General features: G+C 40.8%; 1 protein-coding gene across 1 annotated transcript in view; it reads right to left on the reverse strand.

Annotated features, from left to right (window-relative positions):
* MED12L (mediator complex subunit 12L) overlaps window positions 1-20,619 on the reverse strand; it is a 283,186-nt gene that overhangs the window by 228,628 nt on the left and 33,939 nt on the right. Inside the window, exons 2-4 of the mRNA XM_054983836.1 lie at window positions 5,010-5,114; window positions 3,833-4,024; window positions 1,721-1,880 (exon numbers count right to left, since the gene is read on the reverse strand). Coding sequence (XP_054839811.1) covers window positions 1,721-1,880; window positions 3,833-4,024; window positions 5,010-5,114 — 457 coding nt within the window. The remainder of the gene's footprint in view (window positions 1-1,720; window positions 1,881-3,832; window positions 4,025-5,009; window positions 5,115-20,619) is intronic.

Consider the following 20,619-nt stretch of genomic DNA (forward strand, 5'->3'; position numbering starts at 1 on the left):
GAAAGGGCTGGAAACAGGCAGCAATAGAGTCATGTCAGACAGAAGCAGGACATATCCAGCAACCGAAGCTTTTTCAGCCATCTGTCCTACACAGCAGAATGAACTAACTCTGCAACCAACTGAAGCTGTTACATAACAGTATAAAAATCGTAGGCAGGACACCACTATCTCAGGCACTACGAGGTATTGCATAGGGCTACGTCAATCTGCCCCCCTCTTCATGCACAAAGAGTCAAGCAGGAATTTTGGTAAAGGGAACTCTATAGAAAGGGCTCATTGTATAAAAATAGAGTACCCTGAACAAACAATTACAGCTGACAGCAGGCACAGGATGAGCATACTGACAAAACTTCTCTTTTAATTATTGTACCTGCATCCTCTTGACTTTTTCCAGGCGGCCCCATAACAGAGGGAGGAGGCTTGAGCTGAGCTGACATCAACTAACAGCTCCAGTACCTGTTGTGTATCTAGCTGTTCAGTTGTGGGGTGACCAACTTTCTTGCTCTATCCTGGCTCCTGCACCATTGCAAGCTGCTTTGCTGGCCAAACGGTTTGTCAAGAAATACTCACCACGGACACATAGGGTTGCCAGCTCCATGTTGGGAAATTCCTGGAGATCTAGGGGGTGAAACCTGGAGAAAGGGAGGTTTGGGAAGGGAAAGGGCCTCGGCATGGCATAAATCTATAGAATCCTCATCCCAAAGTAGCCATTTTCTCCAGGTGAATTGATCTCTGTGGCCTGGAGACCAGTTGTAATTCCGGGAAATCTCCAGCCACTACCTGGAGGCTGGCAACCCTACGGACACATAGTGACAGTAAAGCAGACAGAGCTTTCCATTTCTGTCCTTGCAACTGTCAAAGGTGCAGGAGCCAATCTCTTTGGATTGTTAAACAGCTTATTCCCACTCTTCCCCTAGCTGGATTCAACATTGCTCCTTCCCAGTGAGCTACTGAGGAAATGACAGAGATGCATCCTGTGAACATGCAACTGTGTCTTCTCTTGTTGCTTGCCCCAATACCTCTGATCAACTTGTCTTTGCAAAAAGTTCCACCTCTTCTTAGGGAAATTATTTTGATAATGAGCTCTTCCTCTTTCCAGTAAGCACGATATGTTTGGACTATGCATGCTTCCCTTCCTGTGGGTCTGCCTCCAAAAGGAAATTCAAACCCCCTACCAGCAGAGGTCACCAGAGCACAATATTCTCACAGCTTCTCCTGGGCAAGACATGGCCCTACATGACCTTAAGCAAGTCTGTTTCTTCCCATGTTCTGTTTTAGAATAATTGAAGATTAACAGAGGCACTCAGGATGGAACGTTAAAGAAAAACTTTTAAGTGACTGCTACTCAGTCTCCAGCAAAGTGATAACCAATGACTAATACTCTGGTAAATCTGAGCCTTTTTATAATACAGACAGAAGATATGTATTGTATCCAAATTCTGCACAGGGGAAGGTGCAAGTCAATTTTTAGACTGTGTTGTGGGATGGAGAGCATAGTAATATGCTTTCCAGGATAACTGTGGTTTTCTCCCTTTGAGCCATTAAAATGAAGGACTTTTTAATATATGTGAGTTGTTTTGAATTGCAAACATACATTTACGAAACAGACAAAAATATTTTCATGGATCACACACTCGTATCTCTAAAGTTCTTATGAATGTACATGCATATAAGTACTCTAATGCAAAAAGCATGACAATTACTGATGATTTTATTTTACCAAGGTTTGGATCGGCAGCCTGACGTTTCTTGATTTTAGCTTCAGAAATTGCAGAGTAGTAGGCACAGGTCATCTTGATCAGCCATGCTGCTCTCAGCAGAGGCACAGAATATTTTGCTAAATATGCAAATACATCTTCCTTTTTACTGAGAATGGGAACCTGGCAGAAAAAGAGGAAGGGGTTAACATACAGATTAGAGAGCGGGACTCTAATCTGGAGAGCCCGGTTTGATTTCCCACTCCTCCACTTGAAGCCAGCTGGGTGACCTTGGGCTAGTCACAGTTCTCTGGAGCTCGCGCCCCACCCACTTCAAAGGATGTTTTGTTGTGGGGATAATAATAACATACTTTGTAAACCGCTCTGAGTGGGCATTAAGTTGTCCTGAAGGGCGGTATATAAATCCAATGTTGTTATTATTATTGTTATTGTTATACTTAAAAACATAAGATGCAGATTAAGGAGCCTTCATACTGAAGTACAAACCACCAGAAACAATTTCATGAAACATAAAATGGAGTAAAATGGTGGGGTGGGAAAAGCAAGGAGCAATGGAATGGCAGCATGGTTGGAAATTCTGAGAGCAACTCTGGTTTACTGTTGTCCTTCCCCATCTCTTCCCTTCGTTGCCTTCTTGGCGATTAATATAATGGCAATGATTCAGTTGTTTCCTACTACGGGTTTAGCGTTACATCATATAAAATTTTGTCCTGCCTGTTTGAATTTTGATTCACAATCCAGGAGTAAAGTCAACATTAGCCCATAACTACATTTTATTCATTCACTGAGTAGTTTCCTCCAATAAAATTTAACCAGGACTGGAAACATAACATGCTGCCTCGAAACAAACACCCCCGTTTGCATTCTCTGGGGCAAGATGTGCTCATCTTGTAATCTATGACACAGGCAGATCTTGCAACTGTATGCTATAACAAACCGCATACATAAAAATTAGCCATTGACGTGTCTTGTCCTTTTTTACTCACGTCTTACAGAATGCATCAGTTACGCTGATGCCAGTATAGTTGGTCTTTCCCCCTCCACTGCAGCCACCTTTGTCAAACTTAGGACTGACTTTTATAAAGATATACAAAGGTATTGTTTCCTTTATAATACGAACAGAAATAAGCAACATCTAACTGAGATACAGAAACCTGAAGCTTTGCTCTATACAGATTTCCTATTCATGTCGAAAGCACCCCTCACTGAACGGTGCCAAACACAGAACAATTTTAAGTGATCCAAAATAAATGTGGTAGACAGCTCAAGAAGTATCTGCATTCTTATCTAAGCTTTCACAAAGGTGTTTCACAAAATAGCAGAAAAATGACTACTTTTGCTCTATAGTGAAATTACAATTGTTTTCCAATTGTAGCATTCTTTAGCCACAGAAACACACAAACTTTTAAGACTAGGTTTGGGGTGGGTTTTTTTCAACATTGACATTATAAGGATCTTTTCTGTACAAATTCTTAACCACATATGCTGGTTTCTTGGTCAGGAAGGAGTTATTTGGGAAGGTTGAATCCCAGAAATACTTGGTGGCATTTGAAACAACATCGCCATGTTCTGCCCTTGCTGCAGACAAACCTAAGATAAGCAAGGGCTAATAAGTAAGAATACCGAGATGAAGAAGATTTAGAAGGACAGTAAGGGCACAATGTCATAAAAACTAATTGTGCACAAAAAGGAATGGAGGGAAAATAGTATTAATCAGCTAAGCATTGTTGAGAGGCTTCAAAAGATGTAGAAAGTCAAAATCCAACCAACTTCAGTTTTAATCCCTACTAATCATAATGTATCAGTATAGCATAATAACCTGGGTATGTACCATTCAAAATGTATCTACACCAAGCACCACATCAATGCACAGTCCACTTCTCCGAGCCAACATATAGCTGTTGCTTTTGGCTTGTACAAAGATTCCTCATTCACTGCAGTGTTGGAGTACATTCATACCACATATGCATAGAGCTGCTCTTGAGTACACAATCAACACATATAGGAGCTCCATTTTTCCTAACAACATCTTTGTTTGCAAATTCTACAGAACATTACCAGGTAACACACTCCAGCATACTCCACTGCAAAATCTTTAATATACTAATTTGTACCTTCTTTGCAAGAATGGTCAGTGGTTTATTTCCTGCTAAATCTGCGAACCAATTGTGAATTGCACTCTGGGAACGAGCGGTCACTAGCCAGTAGTTGTCTTTGGCATTTACTTGCGGTTTCTTCTTTCCTGTGTCTTGGAAGGTATTAAGTTTCAACTTCTCTGCTAATATGCTGCTAAAATAAGCACCAATCTGATTGGAGGAGGGAAAAAACACAGTAAGTATCTGCTACCCATTTGCACAAACAGTATGCCCACTTGAAACATCACTGCAGTCAGGCTATCAGTTTAATAAGATTAAACTCTAATTCCCTAATGTGGTAGTCAGAGATTTTTGCATACAGAGGGCTTAAGTAGTACCCCATTTCCTTTTAAAAACAGCAGTTCTAGACGTATAAAATGCAAGCAATTGATTAAGAATATATAAAATGCCATTCAAATTAAACAAAGAGGGAAAATGCACACGGTGCCATACTAGACACACAGCAATCAAGGATTTCTATGGCCTCATCATAATCAGTTCAGGCTCCTGTCCAGCAAAAGTCTTTAACCTCAAACATGTGACTACAGGCTTCACTCAAGTCTTAAATCTGTTGCTGAATTAGACTCAAAATGAATGCTCAGAAGCTGTACAATGAAACAAAGTCCCAACATCACACATGTAGATATGATCATGTCATCTCAAAGAATAGGATATAAAATAAGTAAACCAATATCTTTTACTTGACCAATAGGTCAAGTAGCACAGAATGTATGCCTAATAAACTAATTTAGAGCCACATCCACCTCCTCCTCCACATGCATCAGGAGTTACTCCCAGGAAAGTGTTCTTAAAGTAGAAGCCTTAATGCTTTGACATCAAACCGCAACTATTTGTTTTATCTGAATCACAACTATGATTTGTTGTCTTGCCTCCAAGCCAGGAATAAGCAATGGTTTAGAATCCTAGTTTGTGATGCAGATGGGGGGGGGGAGAACCCTTACAGTTTGCCTTGGAAACATTTAATTTCCTAGCTGCTCATCAAGAAAAAAGGGAAGGAGAGGGCAGAGCACAGGATTCCCAGACTGTTTTCAACCATCCTAAATAATAACTTATTATTACATGCAAATCATGCGTCTTGAAAACAGTATTTCTTAAGAGAAAATATTTTCACCACAGACTTCAGTCCAGAGCTTACCTTTGAAGGGTTAATGACAATATTTCTGGCAGACCCATGCTCATCTCCAGAGAAGGCTGGTTGGTTAGTGAAACCCTGCTTTACATTCACAGCAGTAAGTTCATCCTGCAAAAAGAATTATTTTTCTTAAGTTACTTCCATTGTAGTCTTAAATGCTAATTACGGAGCTCAAAGTCTGTTTAAGGAATTAGGATGCCTGGTGAGTTGGGCATGCTACATGATACCACACTGAAATAATTATGCTTTCCTTATATAGCTTTAGGATTTTGCATGTTTATTATAGACAGAATACTACGAAGTTGCTTTCCCCAGTCTAAGATTATCTTCATAATTGATACCAGGTGAGGCCAAAGCACAGCATGACAGCTACCTCTGGCTCCCTCACACTTAAAGCGTGGCTGGCTCACAAGGAGATTGTGGCCCAACCTGTTGTACAAGACCCTCAGCAACACACAAACAGAGCAGGCCACCATCATGCTCCACCCCTACCCACTAGCTGGAGTACAAGGTGAAAGCGTTTGCTAAGACCAGGGCAGCAGGTATGACTGCCAGGAAGAGGATGAGCTCTTCTTAATACCCCCATCTCTTCACAACAGAGAGACAGGAAGGGGCTCCAAGCTCTTTTCCCATATTTTCAGCCTCTGATTTACCCCATGCAAACAAATGAGAGGCTGGAAGAAATGAGCTAGATTGATATCCCAAGAAGTCAAACCAAGCTATATCTGTCAGACTCTGGATGACAGGACATGGCAGACAGATCCCTGGATCATTATAGCAAGACACAGGTTCTTGGTTAAATGATTTTTATGCAGAAATCAGATCTTTTCCATATTCAGGTCCAAAGGTCTACTTAGGAGTAAGGTAAGCATCTAAGTAGCTCGAGTAGAAGTTTGACAAGAATGGCAACATGGGAAAAATACATCTCTTTTCTACCCTGCTTTTCTTCCCCCTCCCAATTCCCAAACAATCCTTTGCCACTTTTTCAGTGTGAGAACATTTTGCATATTTGTGCTATCCAGGGGTCATTTCGTAGAAAAAGAACTGGAGAAACTAATTAGCATACCTCATTAGCATATGCCAAACCTCTTGCCATCGCCAGAAGTGTGTCATTAGTATAATTGATTTGCATATGCCACACCCCCAATATCACCTATTCTGGCTGTTTTGGACCCAAGCCTGGCCACTGAAGGCCAAAATTGGGCCCAAAATGGCAAAACGGGGCTGAAAATGTCTAAAAAGGAGCCCAAAATGGTCAGGATCAGGCTGCTGATGAGTGGGAGTGATCCACCACCTGTCAGAGGCCTGATCCAGGCCATTTCGGCCCCAATCCAGGCTGAAATGGGCCCCAAATGGCTGAGAGTCAGGTGGGTGGGGCCACCTGACATGTGACCTCTTTGGGGAACTGCCGGAACTGCGTTCCTGTGCGTTCCCCCTCAAAATGAGCCCTGGTGCTATCCCACTGCACCACTAAGAAGAAAGACATATCATAGTCTGAGGGGAAATCCAAGGTTGTAAAAAGTTGAGCTCAACAGATAGCCACCTGTGAAAGCCTGAGAAACCATTAGAATACTAGCGACAGGAAACTGAGTTGCACCAGGATCATGGATACAATAACTGGCATTAGAACATAAGCATCAGAATTAACATTGGCATGGATGAATGGGCACAGTCATACATGACAATATCTGCCCTCCATCTTTTTAAAGCACATAAGAAAGAAAATACAAAAGACAAAGCCTCAAGGTAGAAAACCTGAAACAGCAGTACCTTGGGATTGAGGGTGGTTATTAATAGAGTTTAGAGATAACAGGTGCTTTAACAAAAACTGAAATTTACAGAAGAGGATAAGGAGAAGATCCTTTTGAGATTGCTTAAGTCTTTAACAAGCAGTGATGCACACTTTTGCCAGCTCCCAGGTATTTTTAAAGTAATAGTTGTTGTGAGCCCAAATGGATACCGCTTACAACACATACAACACAAATTCAGATTGGTTGCCACTCACTAGGACACTCAAGGTATAAAATTGTAGTGAAATTAAATAGAAACAGTAGAACATAGAGACACATTGCATAATAATTCGGCAGAATGGGCCAGAATCTGTCTTTGGAAACCTTACGTTGAGGTTGTGGTTTTCTTCTGCTCAGAGGTCTCTCTGATGGTCACCAACCCAAGCTGTAAATCACCAGTATTATCTGTTTGACTAATGAATAATTACTAAATCTGTGAACACTGGCCAGGAAGCAAGTTATTCCAACTCACTCCCTGTGGTGCTGGGTCCTCCCCCACTTGAATTAGGGTTACACTCGGTTTGAAGGGGGAAGGGCTTAATTCCTAAGGAAAGTGCTACGGCTCAAAGGTTTAATTAAAACTGCCTGAAGATTATGCCATTTCTCTTGGAAACTCTGCTACTTAAATTGAACTAATATACAGACCTGCAGCTAATTACAGGGGAGGGACTCCACTCTGAATACGCTTAGAAGGTCCTGAGGGATCTTATTATTAATGACTCCATTTGGTATGGAATTCAAATTGATCCAGGACTGAAATGTGGCACAGATTAGGCCTAAACACGTAAGACTCGTTCTTAAAAAAAACTGGAGTGTATGGTGTTGCCACAAGACCACCATCTTTTTACATCCAAAGATCCTCTAGCCTAGTGATGTTAGGGAGCTTGATGGAATCCATCTTTTGACATCATATCAGAGATTCTCCCTATCACAATATGTATCAGTCAGTGATTTTTTTTAATCTTTGTGAACATACTGTTGCAGATCTGAAACTCACTGTTCTACAGGGAAAAAAAACTTCAAAAGGAATATACAATGCAAAAGTGAATTACAACTCCTCAAGAAACTAAGCATCTTCCATCATCCTAGCTTAAACTAAGACTTGGATTTCCTCACACTATAATTTCTAATAACCCAACAGTACTCTTTTTAACTTTAACAAACTGTTTTCAACATGTAACATATTATGACCCTTTATTTATGTCAGTAAATTCTCACGTTTCACACTGCCTACACCTTAGTTTATTTACCCTATTTTATTGCACTTTTATTTATTTTCACCAGAAGTGAGCAGCCAGAACCTCTGACCTCTCCCATCATCCATTAAATGACTCATATGTTCAAGTCTGCACACGCAAAAATCAAACTTGATTTATTATACTAGGCCTGTCCTTGCTCAGCTCCTCCCTCTTTCCTCCCCCTTCTGTAATAGTTGGCAAAAATGAGGGAAATGGGATATTCCTTCCTATTGTATCTGAAGATGTGAGCTCCAACTCACAAGAGCTTATAGTGATATAAATATTGTTTGTCTTTAAGGACTTCTGTTCTTTCTACAATAAATTAATGTGTCTATTTAACTGGAACCAGCAGTACCCATCAATCAGGTAACTCATTTATCTCAGCCAGGCCCATCATCACCCAGACACATCCACAATTGGTATCTCCCAGGAAGAAAAATTCAGTTGCTATTGGGAGCGTGGCAGAATATGCATATTACACCCACTCTACAGTCACTCCATTGGTTCATCATTGAATCATCAGGGCCGAATCCACACTACATAAATTTTCCCACAGTTTTACAACCTTTTTTGCGCAAATCTCAGTGCTGTTCACACTACCTGTTTCCCACTCCACAGTTCTCTCGCTTCTCTTTCGGTTTGGTTTTCATCGCCAGTTACTGGTCTCTTGCGGGAGTTGCACGGTGGACATGAATGCCTAGAAGCGGTTTTCAACCGCCTTTTCTTGAAACCACCCCCACTTCCGTTTCTCTACCCTGAATAGGAAACCTGTTCCTAACGCGTCGATTGGCTTATTGTCCCTACAAATGCTCCGTACTCCGTGAACGCTGGGCTTTCATAGCTTACTTTGTTCTATTGAAAACATTATTTTGATGTTGCCAGAATAAAATCTCGTTGCTGGGGAAAGCAGTCTGGAGAATTCAATCCTCAGTGGCACGATGCGGACCACCACACGTTTTTTTCCCTTTTTTAAAAAAATCTGATTAATGTAATATCGAAATTCCGCTATTCAGAATATAACAGAACACATAGGCACTAAAGATTCCCTTTTTTCCACGGCCACCACCACTTCCTAAATATTTTCATAATTACTGAAATTTTAAATGGGATATCTTTTTGCATAGATCCCAATTTGATTTTCGGACACAATCTTGAAAGTTAGATAGATGCATTGAGGAGCCGTTGCACTGTTGTGGCTTCAATGAATCCTACCAGCCACTACCACCCACAAAGAGATCTTTCCTGCGCACTTCCTTTTTATAGGATTTTTAAGTACCCCGCCAGAAATGTGAACCAATTGCTACGAAAAGTGGCCGTGATATATCACTTTGCTGATGTTTCAGTATATGGTGATTTCGAAATAACGGAAATCTGTTTAAAAAAAAATTTTAAAAATTGGGCGGGAAGATTGATCCCCACCCACTAAGACGGCTTTGCCAACGGATATGTGAACAGTAGATCGTGCAAGGAATACACAGTTTCAGCATGAATGTGAACAGACAGGTGAAATTTGCGGGTTGGAAACACACGGATTTTTTCTGTTAAAAATATGGAAAATAGGTGAGTGTGGATTCGGCCCAGGTTCAGTTCAAGGTGCTAATTATCACATACAAAGTCCTACTTAGCCTTGGCCCCTCAGACCCGCAGGACCTTTCCTCTTGCTATGCAGAGAAGTGACAGCTTCGCCTAGCTGCTATTGTCATATATAGAAATAGGATACTATGTTTATTTTCCAACTGTTTCTCTATTAGTCCCAGCAAAAAAGCTTCTGGTTTAAATTGCATATTGATCTTCAAAAATTTCTGTATTATCATAAGAATATGACCAAATTTTTTTTGCTTCAAGACAAGTCCACTAAAGATGATAAAACGTTCCTTCATGTTGCTCACATTTCCAACATTAGTTTCACATACCCTTAAGCATTTTTGCTAATTTACCAATACATCATTTTGTAAAAATTTTCTTTCAGTGTAGAACTCAAAGTGAATTTTAGCCCCTTTACCCACATATTTTCCCACTAGTCCATTTGTATATTATATCAAAAAAATTTAGCCCATTTTACCATACAGTCTTTCACACATTCTTCTTCTGTTTCAAGTTTCAACAAAAGTTTGTACAAGGATTGCTTCTTTGGAATAACCACAAGGCAGCAACACATTTTTGGATTAAAGTAACCATAGCTAAGGACTAGGTTAAAATAACAATGCAAAACCCTGGTGTCTAAGTAAGGTAAATGGTTCATTCATTTTCCACAAGTAAACTGCCACTATGTTTTATCATTGAACAGTTCATTTGTTATCTTATAATGCTATCATTTTACTTTTCCTGGCAATTCTGTATCTCAGGTTAAGACAACAAAGTTCTTTTTTTATTTACGCAGCTGTCTATTTCTCCTCCTTATTCTCCTCTGGAGGAATACCAAAGTCAGAGTCCAGAGTGGTGTGTGCAATAGACTTAAACGATCCTCCAGGATCTGGACTAGAGATGGGCACGAACAGCAATACAAACAAAAAAAAGCCACGAACAGCCTAATCTGCTGTTCGTGAACAAGCTGTTTGTGAGGCCCCATTCTAAACGAACAGGTTGTCATTGCAAGCCTCCTTTGTTGCTGTTCGTCAAGCCAGACAGTCTGGCACCTGCAATCAATTCCCTTGGCAACTTAGGCAGGGATTGTCTGTCTGAACTCCTGCTGTTGCCCTGGAAACCCCAATCTAAGCCCAATTTAGCTTGATAGGCAGGTCTTCCTTTCAAGTGTGGAGCTCCAAATTTGTTATAAGGAAGCAAAGACCAGGGGGAGGGGGGCTCCCAGCTCTGGCTTAGTTTGCAGACAGTGGAGAAGGAGAGAGTTACTGTTAGCATTTTGATAGAGTGCATTGGAGCTTGAATTTTCTTTGTGTGTGGTGGGATAGAGATCTACCACTTCAAGTTCTAGGGCTGCTGCCAGGCTCTGAGCCAAGCTATTATTTATTATTGGTACCTTTCCTGGTGCCTGCTCAGGTCAGGTTTCTGGGAGTGGTGCAGTAGGGATCTCGACTTGGATGGTGGCTGGAGGAGAGCCTGCTGGCCCCCATGAACAGCCAACCATGAACATGTTCATGAACAAGGACATGTTCGTGGTTGTTTGTGAGTCCCTGTTCATGGATAGCAACGAACATCATGTTCTGGTTTTTTTTTCTGTTCGTGGCCATCTCTAATCTGGACTCAGATTCTGTATGTACGTATGGGAACATGCTCTGATATGAGGGCACTGCTCTTGTAAACAGATATCCATGGTGGGGAACTTCTTTTGCAGAAATATAAACTATGCCCTTTTTGTAATCCAAGAACCAGTCCTGCCCTGAGAAGCAACTTCCTAAGGCTCTCTCTCTTTCTCTCTTTGAATTAAAGCTTCATTTCATGTGTGCCTGTTTCTTGAGAGAGCCAGCAGAAGGCTGCAGCATCCCCCCCTGACAAAAACCAGGAGGGGCCATGAGCATTAATTGAGCAAAGGTATTTGGCATTAACAACAAGAGACAGTGAGGGTCCCAAGCAAAGACAAATGGCTGAAGACCCTTCCTGGCCTCTACAAGTAAATTAAAACAGGACATTTCATTAGGCTCCAGAATAAATGCTTATGAGCAGTGACAATGCACATTCCTGAGTATTTACAGCTATAGCTTATATGTATATCAAGTAAACTGTACATCATGTGAGAAGAGAATGTTCTAAAAACAATTCTGTTAAAACAAGTGAAGATCCCAAATATATTACGTCCATATAATGTCCATCTGTTAAGAAAAATACCTGAGAAAAGTAAAACAAAAGACCATGTGTCCAGTCACGTCAGAGGCACAGAGAATTGCCTATAAGAGTAGCACCTACAGGAATATTCTTCACTGCTCCTTGGTAAGACACAAGAACCTTGTGTCTGCCAACAAGTAGTCACTGGGCTCGCTCTTGGGAACCCATAAGCAGCCTGTGTTTGGTCCAGGGGTTTCCAATAGGTAAGCCAGGAGATCTCCTGAGGGAATTGGGATTTGTGCTGTAGTGCTTTTGGTTTTGCTTGCTTTTAGGATTTATATTATAGAACTGTTTTTATTACATGCTTATAGGTTAAGGTTTTTATTATTTAGGATTGCATAAGGTTTTACTATAGAACTGTTATAAGGTTTGCTTAAGGTTTTATATCATTAAGGTTAAGTATTTCTCTTTTAGGTCTCTATAATATAAGGGTCATAGGTTATCATACTACTAACTGCATGCTTGTATGCAGGGTTTTTTTCTGGGAAAAGAGGTGGTGGAACTGTCAAGAGGGAAATGAGGAAGAAACACATGGGATTCTTTGAAATCATATTATTTTCAAGCACTATTGCCAAGTATTTTCAAGAGTTGCTGGAACTTTGTTCCCCCGTGTTCCCCCTGAAAAAAAGCCCTGCTTATATGTCTGTGTCATTACCGGTCTTGCTAACCATTTGAAACATTCAAGGACAGACAGGCCTATTGTGGTGCCTTGTCTTGCCATTAAATGTATTATTATTCTTTTCCAAAATAAACCTTGGTACTGGGTAAGATCTTCTCTGTACAGAGGTGTTTGTCTATGTCATTAGCACAGACCAGCAATATGGAAAGCAAGTTTAGGTTAAGGGTTGCACCCACACAAGCCTTGGTAAGTGGCTCACTCAGAACAAAGAACCGAGGGGCTGCCCACGGGGACCCACGGAGAGTGTGAGGAGGAGGGGTCCCCCCCAAATATTCACACAACAATCAGGAAAAACCATTGTGAAGGTATCACAGCTAATTGTCTGCTCCTGAGACAATAAAGATGCAGGTGAAGGCAGCAGGTGTTGTGTTACTTTAAACAATTGGAATGCTCTTTGGCACAGTCACTACCACTTTATTGGTCTTCCATTGGGCTCTATAGCACACTCTGTTGGAGTCATGGTGAATTGCCCACCAGTGACTTTCTATATGTCTTCCAGCCCTTTTTAGGTCACCAAGCTCTGCACTAAACCATGGGGCAGGCTAATCCACGCCAAGGGTGGGAGAGGTTGGCAGGGAACAGTCTTGTCAACAGCTTCGAGGAGCCTCATATTCCATGTGTCCACTGCAGCCTCAACAAATCGTGTGTTTGGGAGCCTGAAATCTCCCAGAGATTTGGATCACAGTAGGATCCATAAGCCTGTGTGAACAGAACATTTTAACTGCCCTCTCTCTTGTGGTGTGTAGGTGTCATATTCACCCTTGCCTTGGGTAGATGGTGATCAGACTATGGTTTAGGCTGTATCTCCAACCTTGAAATAAGACCTCCCTTCAAAGGCTCAGTGCAAAAGATTTAAGTTCAAGGTGTGACCTCTTTTGTGCATTGGCCTCATTATTTCAGAGAAACTGAGGATAGCTAGAGAAGCTATAAAATCCTGGTCCGGACCTAGTGAGGAGTGCTCATCCTAAATGTTGAAGTCACCCAGAAAAATATGTCTAGGTGTCTCCAGTACCCCATATGAGAGCACCTCTGTCAACTCAGAAAAGGTGCCCGCTGGGGAATGAACCTGGCAGTAAACAAGTAGAATGCCTAATCTATCCTCTGTCCCCAAAGAAAGGAGCGTGCAAGCCATGCCAGCTGTAGTTTTTACTAGGAGTCTGTGAAAAATTGAAGGATTCATGAAGGAATAGTAGCCATCCCTCATCCCTGGCCCCTAGTGTGTAGTTTCTATTCAACTCCATTAATTTAATTCACTAAAGATAACATAGAAATTTTGTATAACCCTACCCTAGATGTATCTGTAGGGTTGCTTACAAAATTCCTATTGCTGAAATTCTTTCTGGATTTTGGAATTGTGCATTACCAGAAACATTTAGCAGAGAAGAATTCATAATGTCTGCATCTGTGGTTGTTCTGGAAAAGTATTACTAACACAAAAATAACTAAAAATAAAAAATGGTTTTGGCACATACAAGGTTAGTTTTGAAGGGATATTTTATTTTTGTGTGTATTGCAATTTTTATGCACTCTTTTGCAAAAATATAAATCTTTTCAAACTAGGGCTGCTGAGTCCATTGGTAAGAGTGGGGGATCCAAAATGTTCACTTAAAGTAGTGCAGACTTCTTCTTCTCCTGTGTGCTCTTCAATGGCTCCTGCTGCTCTTGAGACTTTCTGTTGCTGGCTTGGCCCTGAAAAGAAATTAGCAATTATCTCAATCAAACTTTAGGCCTTCTCTTGCCTTCTGCATAGAGTTCCCAGGTGCTCTTCAGTGGTGGGCAACCCTCAGCAGTTTGCCCCTCTGCTCACCAATTCCTGGTGATTGACTGGCAACCTGGGAAAAGTGCAGCATGTACAGTTATATCCAGTCACAATTACGTCACTTCTAGTAATGATGTCATCGTGACCAGCCATGAGCAAGGGCTCAAGGAAGGATACCAGTCAGTACTGGGCACCCTCCCCTTCCTGCTGGTTGCAGCCCTACTGCCGCAGGCCAGACTGGCTCATAACAGCGTGACAAAACCTTCTTTTGTATCTTCAAAAAGAAATTCAAATATTTAATTTCTCCATTTGGGTTCTGCAAAGAAATCAGCCGTTCCCTCAATCAAGCTCTAGGCTTTGTGTTGCCTGCAGCAGGCCAGACTGACTGAAGCAGCGTGGCGATACAGGAGCTACTTTACTAGCTGCCTCCGCTCTCTGACCTTTTGCTCCCTAGGCTGTAAATTCTAACCTTTTAACAGAAATAAGATGTTAAAGAGAAAATGACATTAGTTACACATATACAAGTGTTGAGGTTTGAATTGAAGTAAAAGTGATTAAAACCAAAACAAGGGGGAGTTAATATGGCCTTGTAAATGTTTTTACAGCTTAGTAGCTGAACAAAATTCTTACTAGCCTGCCCACCTGCTAGTAAAAGCATGAATTAAAAAACAAAACAAAAACAACCTTCCAACTCCAAACTCTAAATCCATATATTAGAAAAAGTGGTTAAATATCACAACTGTTCTATGCTATGGGTTTGGGTCCAGCTCAATCCAAACTTCTGACCACACTGATAAAGTAACATGAATATGCTCTAATCTGGATGTTGTCTATAATGTAAATCAGGCAGAATGATGAGATGCCTAATACATCATCTGGTTTGCTTATGGACTATTTTGACCCAGTTACCGTAATGGATGTTGACAGGATCCTGGGATCTGTGAAGTAAACTATCTGTGCACAATCCAAATTGTTCAACATGCTATGTTTAATATTTATGCTTTGCTCAGATGACAGCCCGGTTTGAAATTCTTCTTCCTATTACATTGCTTATTAGATGTGCCATCCTATTGATTTCATTTATATTATGTAATCTGCTTTGAGTCTCAGTGAGAAAGGAAGATTATAAATAATGTAAATAAATGAAATTAGCAGATATATATTGAAGGTAATTAAAACTGCAAATGGCTGAGGCTGCAATCATGCACAAAAAGATACGCTTCCATAGTTACAAATTCATAACTAGTGACAAGATTGCAGCCACAATGCTACTATACTCCACCCAAAAGTACAATTCCATTCTAAAAGTAGGTTCAAATACATAGTTAAATATTCTGTCTGATACTGTTCCTGTTAAAATGCAAACTTGTTGGCTTCTTTTCCTTTCCACTTTGGATTTAAGGTTCAGAAAACATATTACAGGTCATGTAAAAAATAATGACAGGGAGCCAACAGAAAAAAGGAAAGGTTGGATATAATTCAGTATAATCTCATTCTCATCACGCTCTCTGGAAACAAAGGCAACCTCAGAGAGAAGCCAGACACCATCACGGTCTATCCCAAGATCATTCCAGCCGGTAAGCACCTAGACTAAATTAGCATTCTCAACTAACAAGCTCTCCATTCACATGAACCCAACACTGGACCGCTGGAATTTTCTCTGACAATCTCAGTGAGGTAACTAAGACTACCTCCATCTCCCTGCCTCACACACAGACTCCATCACACCTTTAGTGAAATGTTTCCGGGATTCTCAGAGCTCTCCCCTCACCCTTCTTCCCTTTAACCAGTCAGAAAACATGTTTGTTAGCTCACCTGGATCTCTAGGCATAATACGTTTTGGGCAATTTAGACATGCCAATGCTAATTTATCAAAGCTAGTCTATTAGCTTTCCACGTGCAGGAAAATTCTGGTGCAGGAAACCATACAGCCTTCAGTTGCAGTCCCTTCCTGAATATTTGAGTAGTCTCAATATCTAGAGGAATATATTGCTGTGCCACATTTCCTCCAACTAAGCCATAGTATTTAAAATGGACATTACCCAGCTTAGGACTAGAAGAACTCATTTAACTGAGAGAGAAGAGAGAGCATGAGATATAAACCTGACCTGAACCTTCTGTTCCCCACCAGTTAATTTCTGTAACTCCTGGAAGAACAACTTAACACTCTCTGCAGAGAAACATACAAGATCATTTTGGCTCTGACAGATAAACACAAATAAACAGGCACTACAAGGTAATAAGCTCAAAATATTAGGTCAGCTAGTATTTCAGACAGAAAGCCAGGGTTCAACAAATTCTTAAAGGTATTGCTTATGCTATATTACATAAATATTGCATAAAACATTAGAGGAAAAGTAACAAAACAGAGAACAGAGTATAAAGACAGCACACTAGAATGTGTTAACTTATCTAAAGAAGTAGGTGAGAAAGCTGAGAAAGCATTTGGGAGGAGTGAATGCTTAAATATTTGCTCTCCTGTCATTCAGGTGATAATACTTGGCTCTTTTTAATGATAATGAACAGGCATTACAAAAAGCATGGCACATGGACTCGAGTCCTTTTACCACATTTTTAACCTGCTTTCTCTAGAAGGTGCTCAGTGTAGCATATAGGTTTCTTTCCTCCCCCATTTTATCTTCACAACTACCCTATAGGACATGTTAGGCTGAGATAGAGGGGGGAAACTCCCACAAAGTCATCCGGTGTAAATCATAGTAAAGTGGGGACTACGTTTTACCAGCACTAGTCTGACATTCCAGTTGCACAGACTGGCATCTCTAGTCTGTGCAGCTATGTAATTAATTGACAGAAGGATGCAGGAAATTACCTAGGCAGCCTCACACCCTAATTGTCCACCACTGTTGCTGCTGCTGCTACTTTGCAGAAGTTTGTATTACAAAAATTTAAGTGGCATTCTCTCTGCACCAAATAAAGTAACACCATACAGTCACGTATTGTTTGCATTACAATGGCTCTAAAATGTCTTACTGGTGCACTAGTCCAGGCAAGTATGTTCCAGCCAAGTATGGTTGACAATCCCACCTCAAATCACAACCTTTTCTCTGTAAAAGTGTCTTATGAACATGCACAGCAGAGTTTTCATTTCATTTATACCCAACCTTTTTCCCAATTGTCTCCTCTATTTTATCCTCACAACAATCCTGTGAGGTAGGTTAGGCTGAGAGCATGTGATTGCCTCAAGGTCACCCAGCAAGCTACTATGGCAGTGTAGGGATTCAATCCTGGGTCTTCAAGATCCTAGTTTGACACTCACCGCGCAGGCTTGCAAGATCTTCAGTGTGCCTGAATAAAGATCTGTTAGGTACATGGAGCCTAGCAAGCATTATCAGAATATTATATTTTCCTTGTCCAAGCTAAGTAAATTTTCATAAGCAGAGTCAAGAATCATCTTGTTTCCATTTTTCTTAATTGAGCTTCACCGCCTCCCTCCACAACATGGCTCAGACTCAAAGAACAAGCACCTCACCATGAGAAAGAAAAACAAAGAATCAGCTGTCAAACACAGAGTTCGCACAGCATCAGGCTCAATTAAGTGAAGTATAAAGGTTGAGCTTGCTGTCATTTGGCTGACTTGATTTCCAAGTCATCTCCCACTGAATAAACACAGGGTGACGGAACAGAGTTGTCACATACAAAATAATGTACTCCAGGTGACATACTGCAATGGATTTTGCAGGCACTTGCAAGGACATCACATTGGCTTTTCAAAATGTCAACTGGGGTCAAGTGCAGTCTAATCAAGTTTTAGAATGTTCCGTGAATTTACAAAGACAGTGCTCAGTAGCTACATTTTGTTTTAAAGGAATGGCTACACCTTTATATTATACCATCCCATTGTGGGATTTTTTTTCTGTAAAATTCTGAAATATCTTGCAACCTACTCAACTTCCACAAAAGTACTTGTAAAAATGAAGGCTTTGTGCCTTTATGCCCTCAATTACTCACTGTTTGGAAATTGCTGTAGTTGTTGGCATAGCAGTCTTGAAAATTTCACATGAAGTAGTACAAGTTCTTTTATAATGGACACTTTGGTCCTAATAAAAGGATGGGTAACAGAAGGTGCAATTCCCAGCTTTGGGAACCAAATAGTACTATTCTTTCAACATGAAAAATCTGAACACCTTTCGTCTAAAATAAGGAGATGTTTATAGGAAGACAATATGGAAGATAAATATAGCTGTTCTTCATTTAGTCCTCTCTACAGCAGAGCAACGATGCACTTAGTATGCATAAAAACCTCCGCTTTTGTAGAGAAACTCTTTAACTGAGTAATCACCAGAGGGATAAGGGTTAAGTAACCCCTGTTCCCAACCAATCTTGCTGAAATTCAAGGTCTTCAAAATTGCTTTTGGTTTTTCTTAAAAAGAAAAATAAAGGTTGAAGAAACAATACAGGTAACTGTGCATCAAGTAACATTTGAGTCTAAATTTAAAAAGATTAAAATTACTAAAGGCTAAGGAAAGAACTACACGTTAACAGCAGAATCCTACACATTACATATAGCTCTACAATTCTTTCATGCACACAAAACTTTTTTTCAGCAGAAAATATCTAAGGAGGATGCAATACTAACTGGAAGACAAGCACGGAGGGGAAAGGGGGTACTTAACTCCTCCTAGCTAGTTATACTGGGGGTGCCAGTACTTGTGAAGTTTATCACCTTGGGGACCCAAGCCCACCGGATGAAACAGGTGCCGGTACTGTATACTAAGGTGTACCACCAGAAAAAAAGCCCTGCTCCTAGCACTGTTTTCCTATAAAAATCATCACTCCCTAATGCTGCTTTTCCTCATTGCATGTGAAGTGCCATCAAGTCACAGCTGGCTTATGGTGACCCTTTTGAGTCACCATTGCCTGCCACTGTGCAGCGACCCTGGACTTCCTTGGTGGTCTCCCATCCAATTACAAAACCAGGCTGACCCAGCTTAACTTCTAAGTTTTGGAGAGATCAGGCTGTTCAGGGTGCTTTTACTCATGCTTGGAGGGTGGGGGGGCGGAAAATGAGTTATCCATAAATTTTCTCCATTGGTTCAGTCTAAATCAATCAGTCTCCTTAATCACAGCTGCAACAATCACATACTATATGTACTTTGTAGTTTCACCTTAAGAATGGAAGCTCATTGGGTGACCTTGAGTCAGTGACACTCTCAGCCTAACCTATGTAACAGGGATGTTGTGAGGTTGAACTGTAGAAGAGAATGATAATGATAATGATGATTGATGATGATGATGACGACGATGACAATATTTGATTTATATACCACCCTTCAGGACGACTTAACACCCACTCAAAGTGGTTTACAAAGTATATCATTATTATCCCTACAAGAAGGAGAGACGTCGAAAAACGAGTCAACAGCCCGTATAGAACTGCTTCAATTGTATTTGTAATAGAGGCACAAAAAAAGCCATGGGCAAAGAAAACAAAGGGAGAGCGCCCGGATTTCACGGCTGCTCTCAACAGCAATGAAGCAAGGACAAAAAAACAAAGGGAGAGTACTCAAATTTCTCGGCTACTCCCAAATAAAGCGCCCCGACTTGGCGGCTGCTTTCAACAGGAATTAGGCAAGGAAAACAGAAAACAAGGGGAGAGCACTGGGGTTTCTCGGCTACTCCCTACTATCCCTACAACAAAACACCCTGTGAGGTGGGTGGGGCTGAGAGAACTCCTAGAAGCTGTGACTGACCCAAGGTCACCCAGCTGGCTTCAAGTGGAGGAGTGGGGAATCAAACCTGGTTCTCGAGATTGCAATCTCGCACTCTTAACCACTACACCAAACTGGCTCTCTGGTCCCCATTGGGAAGAAAGCAGGTATTAATTACATAAATAAATAATATATTTTCGCATTCAAAGTGGAGCCACTGATTCTCAAAGTAATAGCAGTATTGCCACTCCTAAAGTAGAAACTGCGTCTCCTCTTCTCCAACTTACACATTTTCCCCCAACATACACATACCTCTGGCAATTTTCTTACAAGGCTCTTATGACCCTGTGGTGCCTCCCAAACCACAACTGGAAATTATTAAAGAACATGAACAAAATAACAGCCTGAACTGCAAAAACAAATTTCAATTGATTGCCTTAATTATGTTACTGAAACCCGAGGGATTTTGCTTGATACACAGATTTCAACAGAACTTATTTTCATTTTTATTATTAAGTTCAACATCTCCTGCATACTGGCAACTCTTTGAAAAGGGTTTTTGATGATGCACCTGTGCATTGACCAGTTTAGAGGACTTTGTCCACTACTTTGTCCACTGCAGAAACTCCAAAAAGTTTTCACAAAGACACCAGCATATATCTACAGAACTGATATTATATCGAGACTTAATGGCTTCC

The sequence above is a fragment of the Eublepharis macularius genome, chromosome 6, assembly GCF_028583425.1.
Source record: "Eublepharis macularius isolate TG4126 chromosome 6, MPM_Emac_v1.0, whole genome shotgun sequence".
NCBI lineage: Eukaryota > Metazoa > Chordata > Lepidosauria > Squamata > Eublepharidae > Eublepharis > Eublepharis macularius.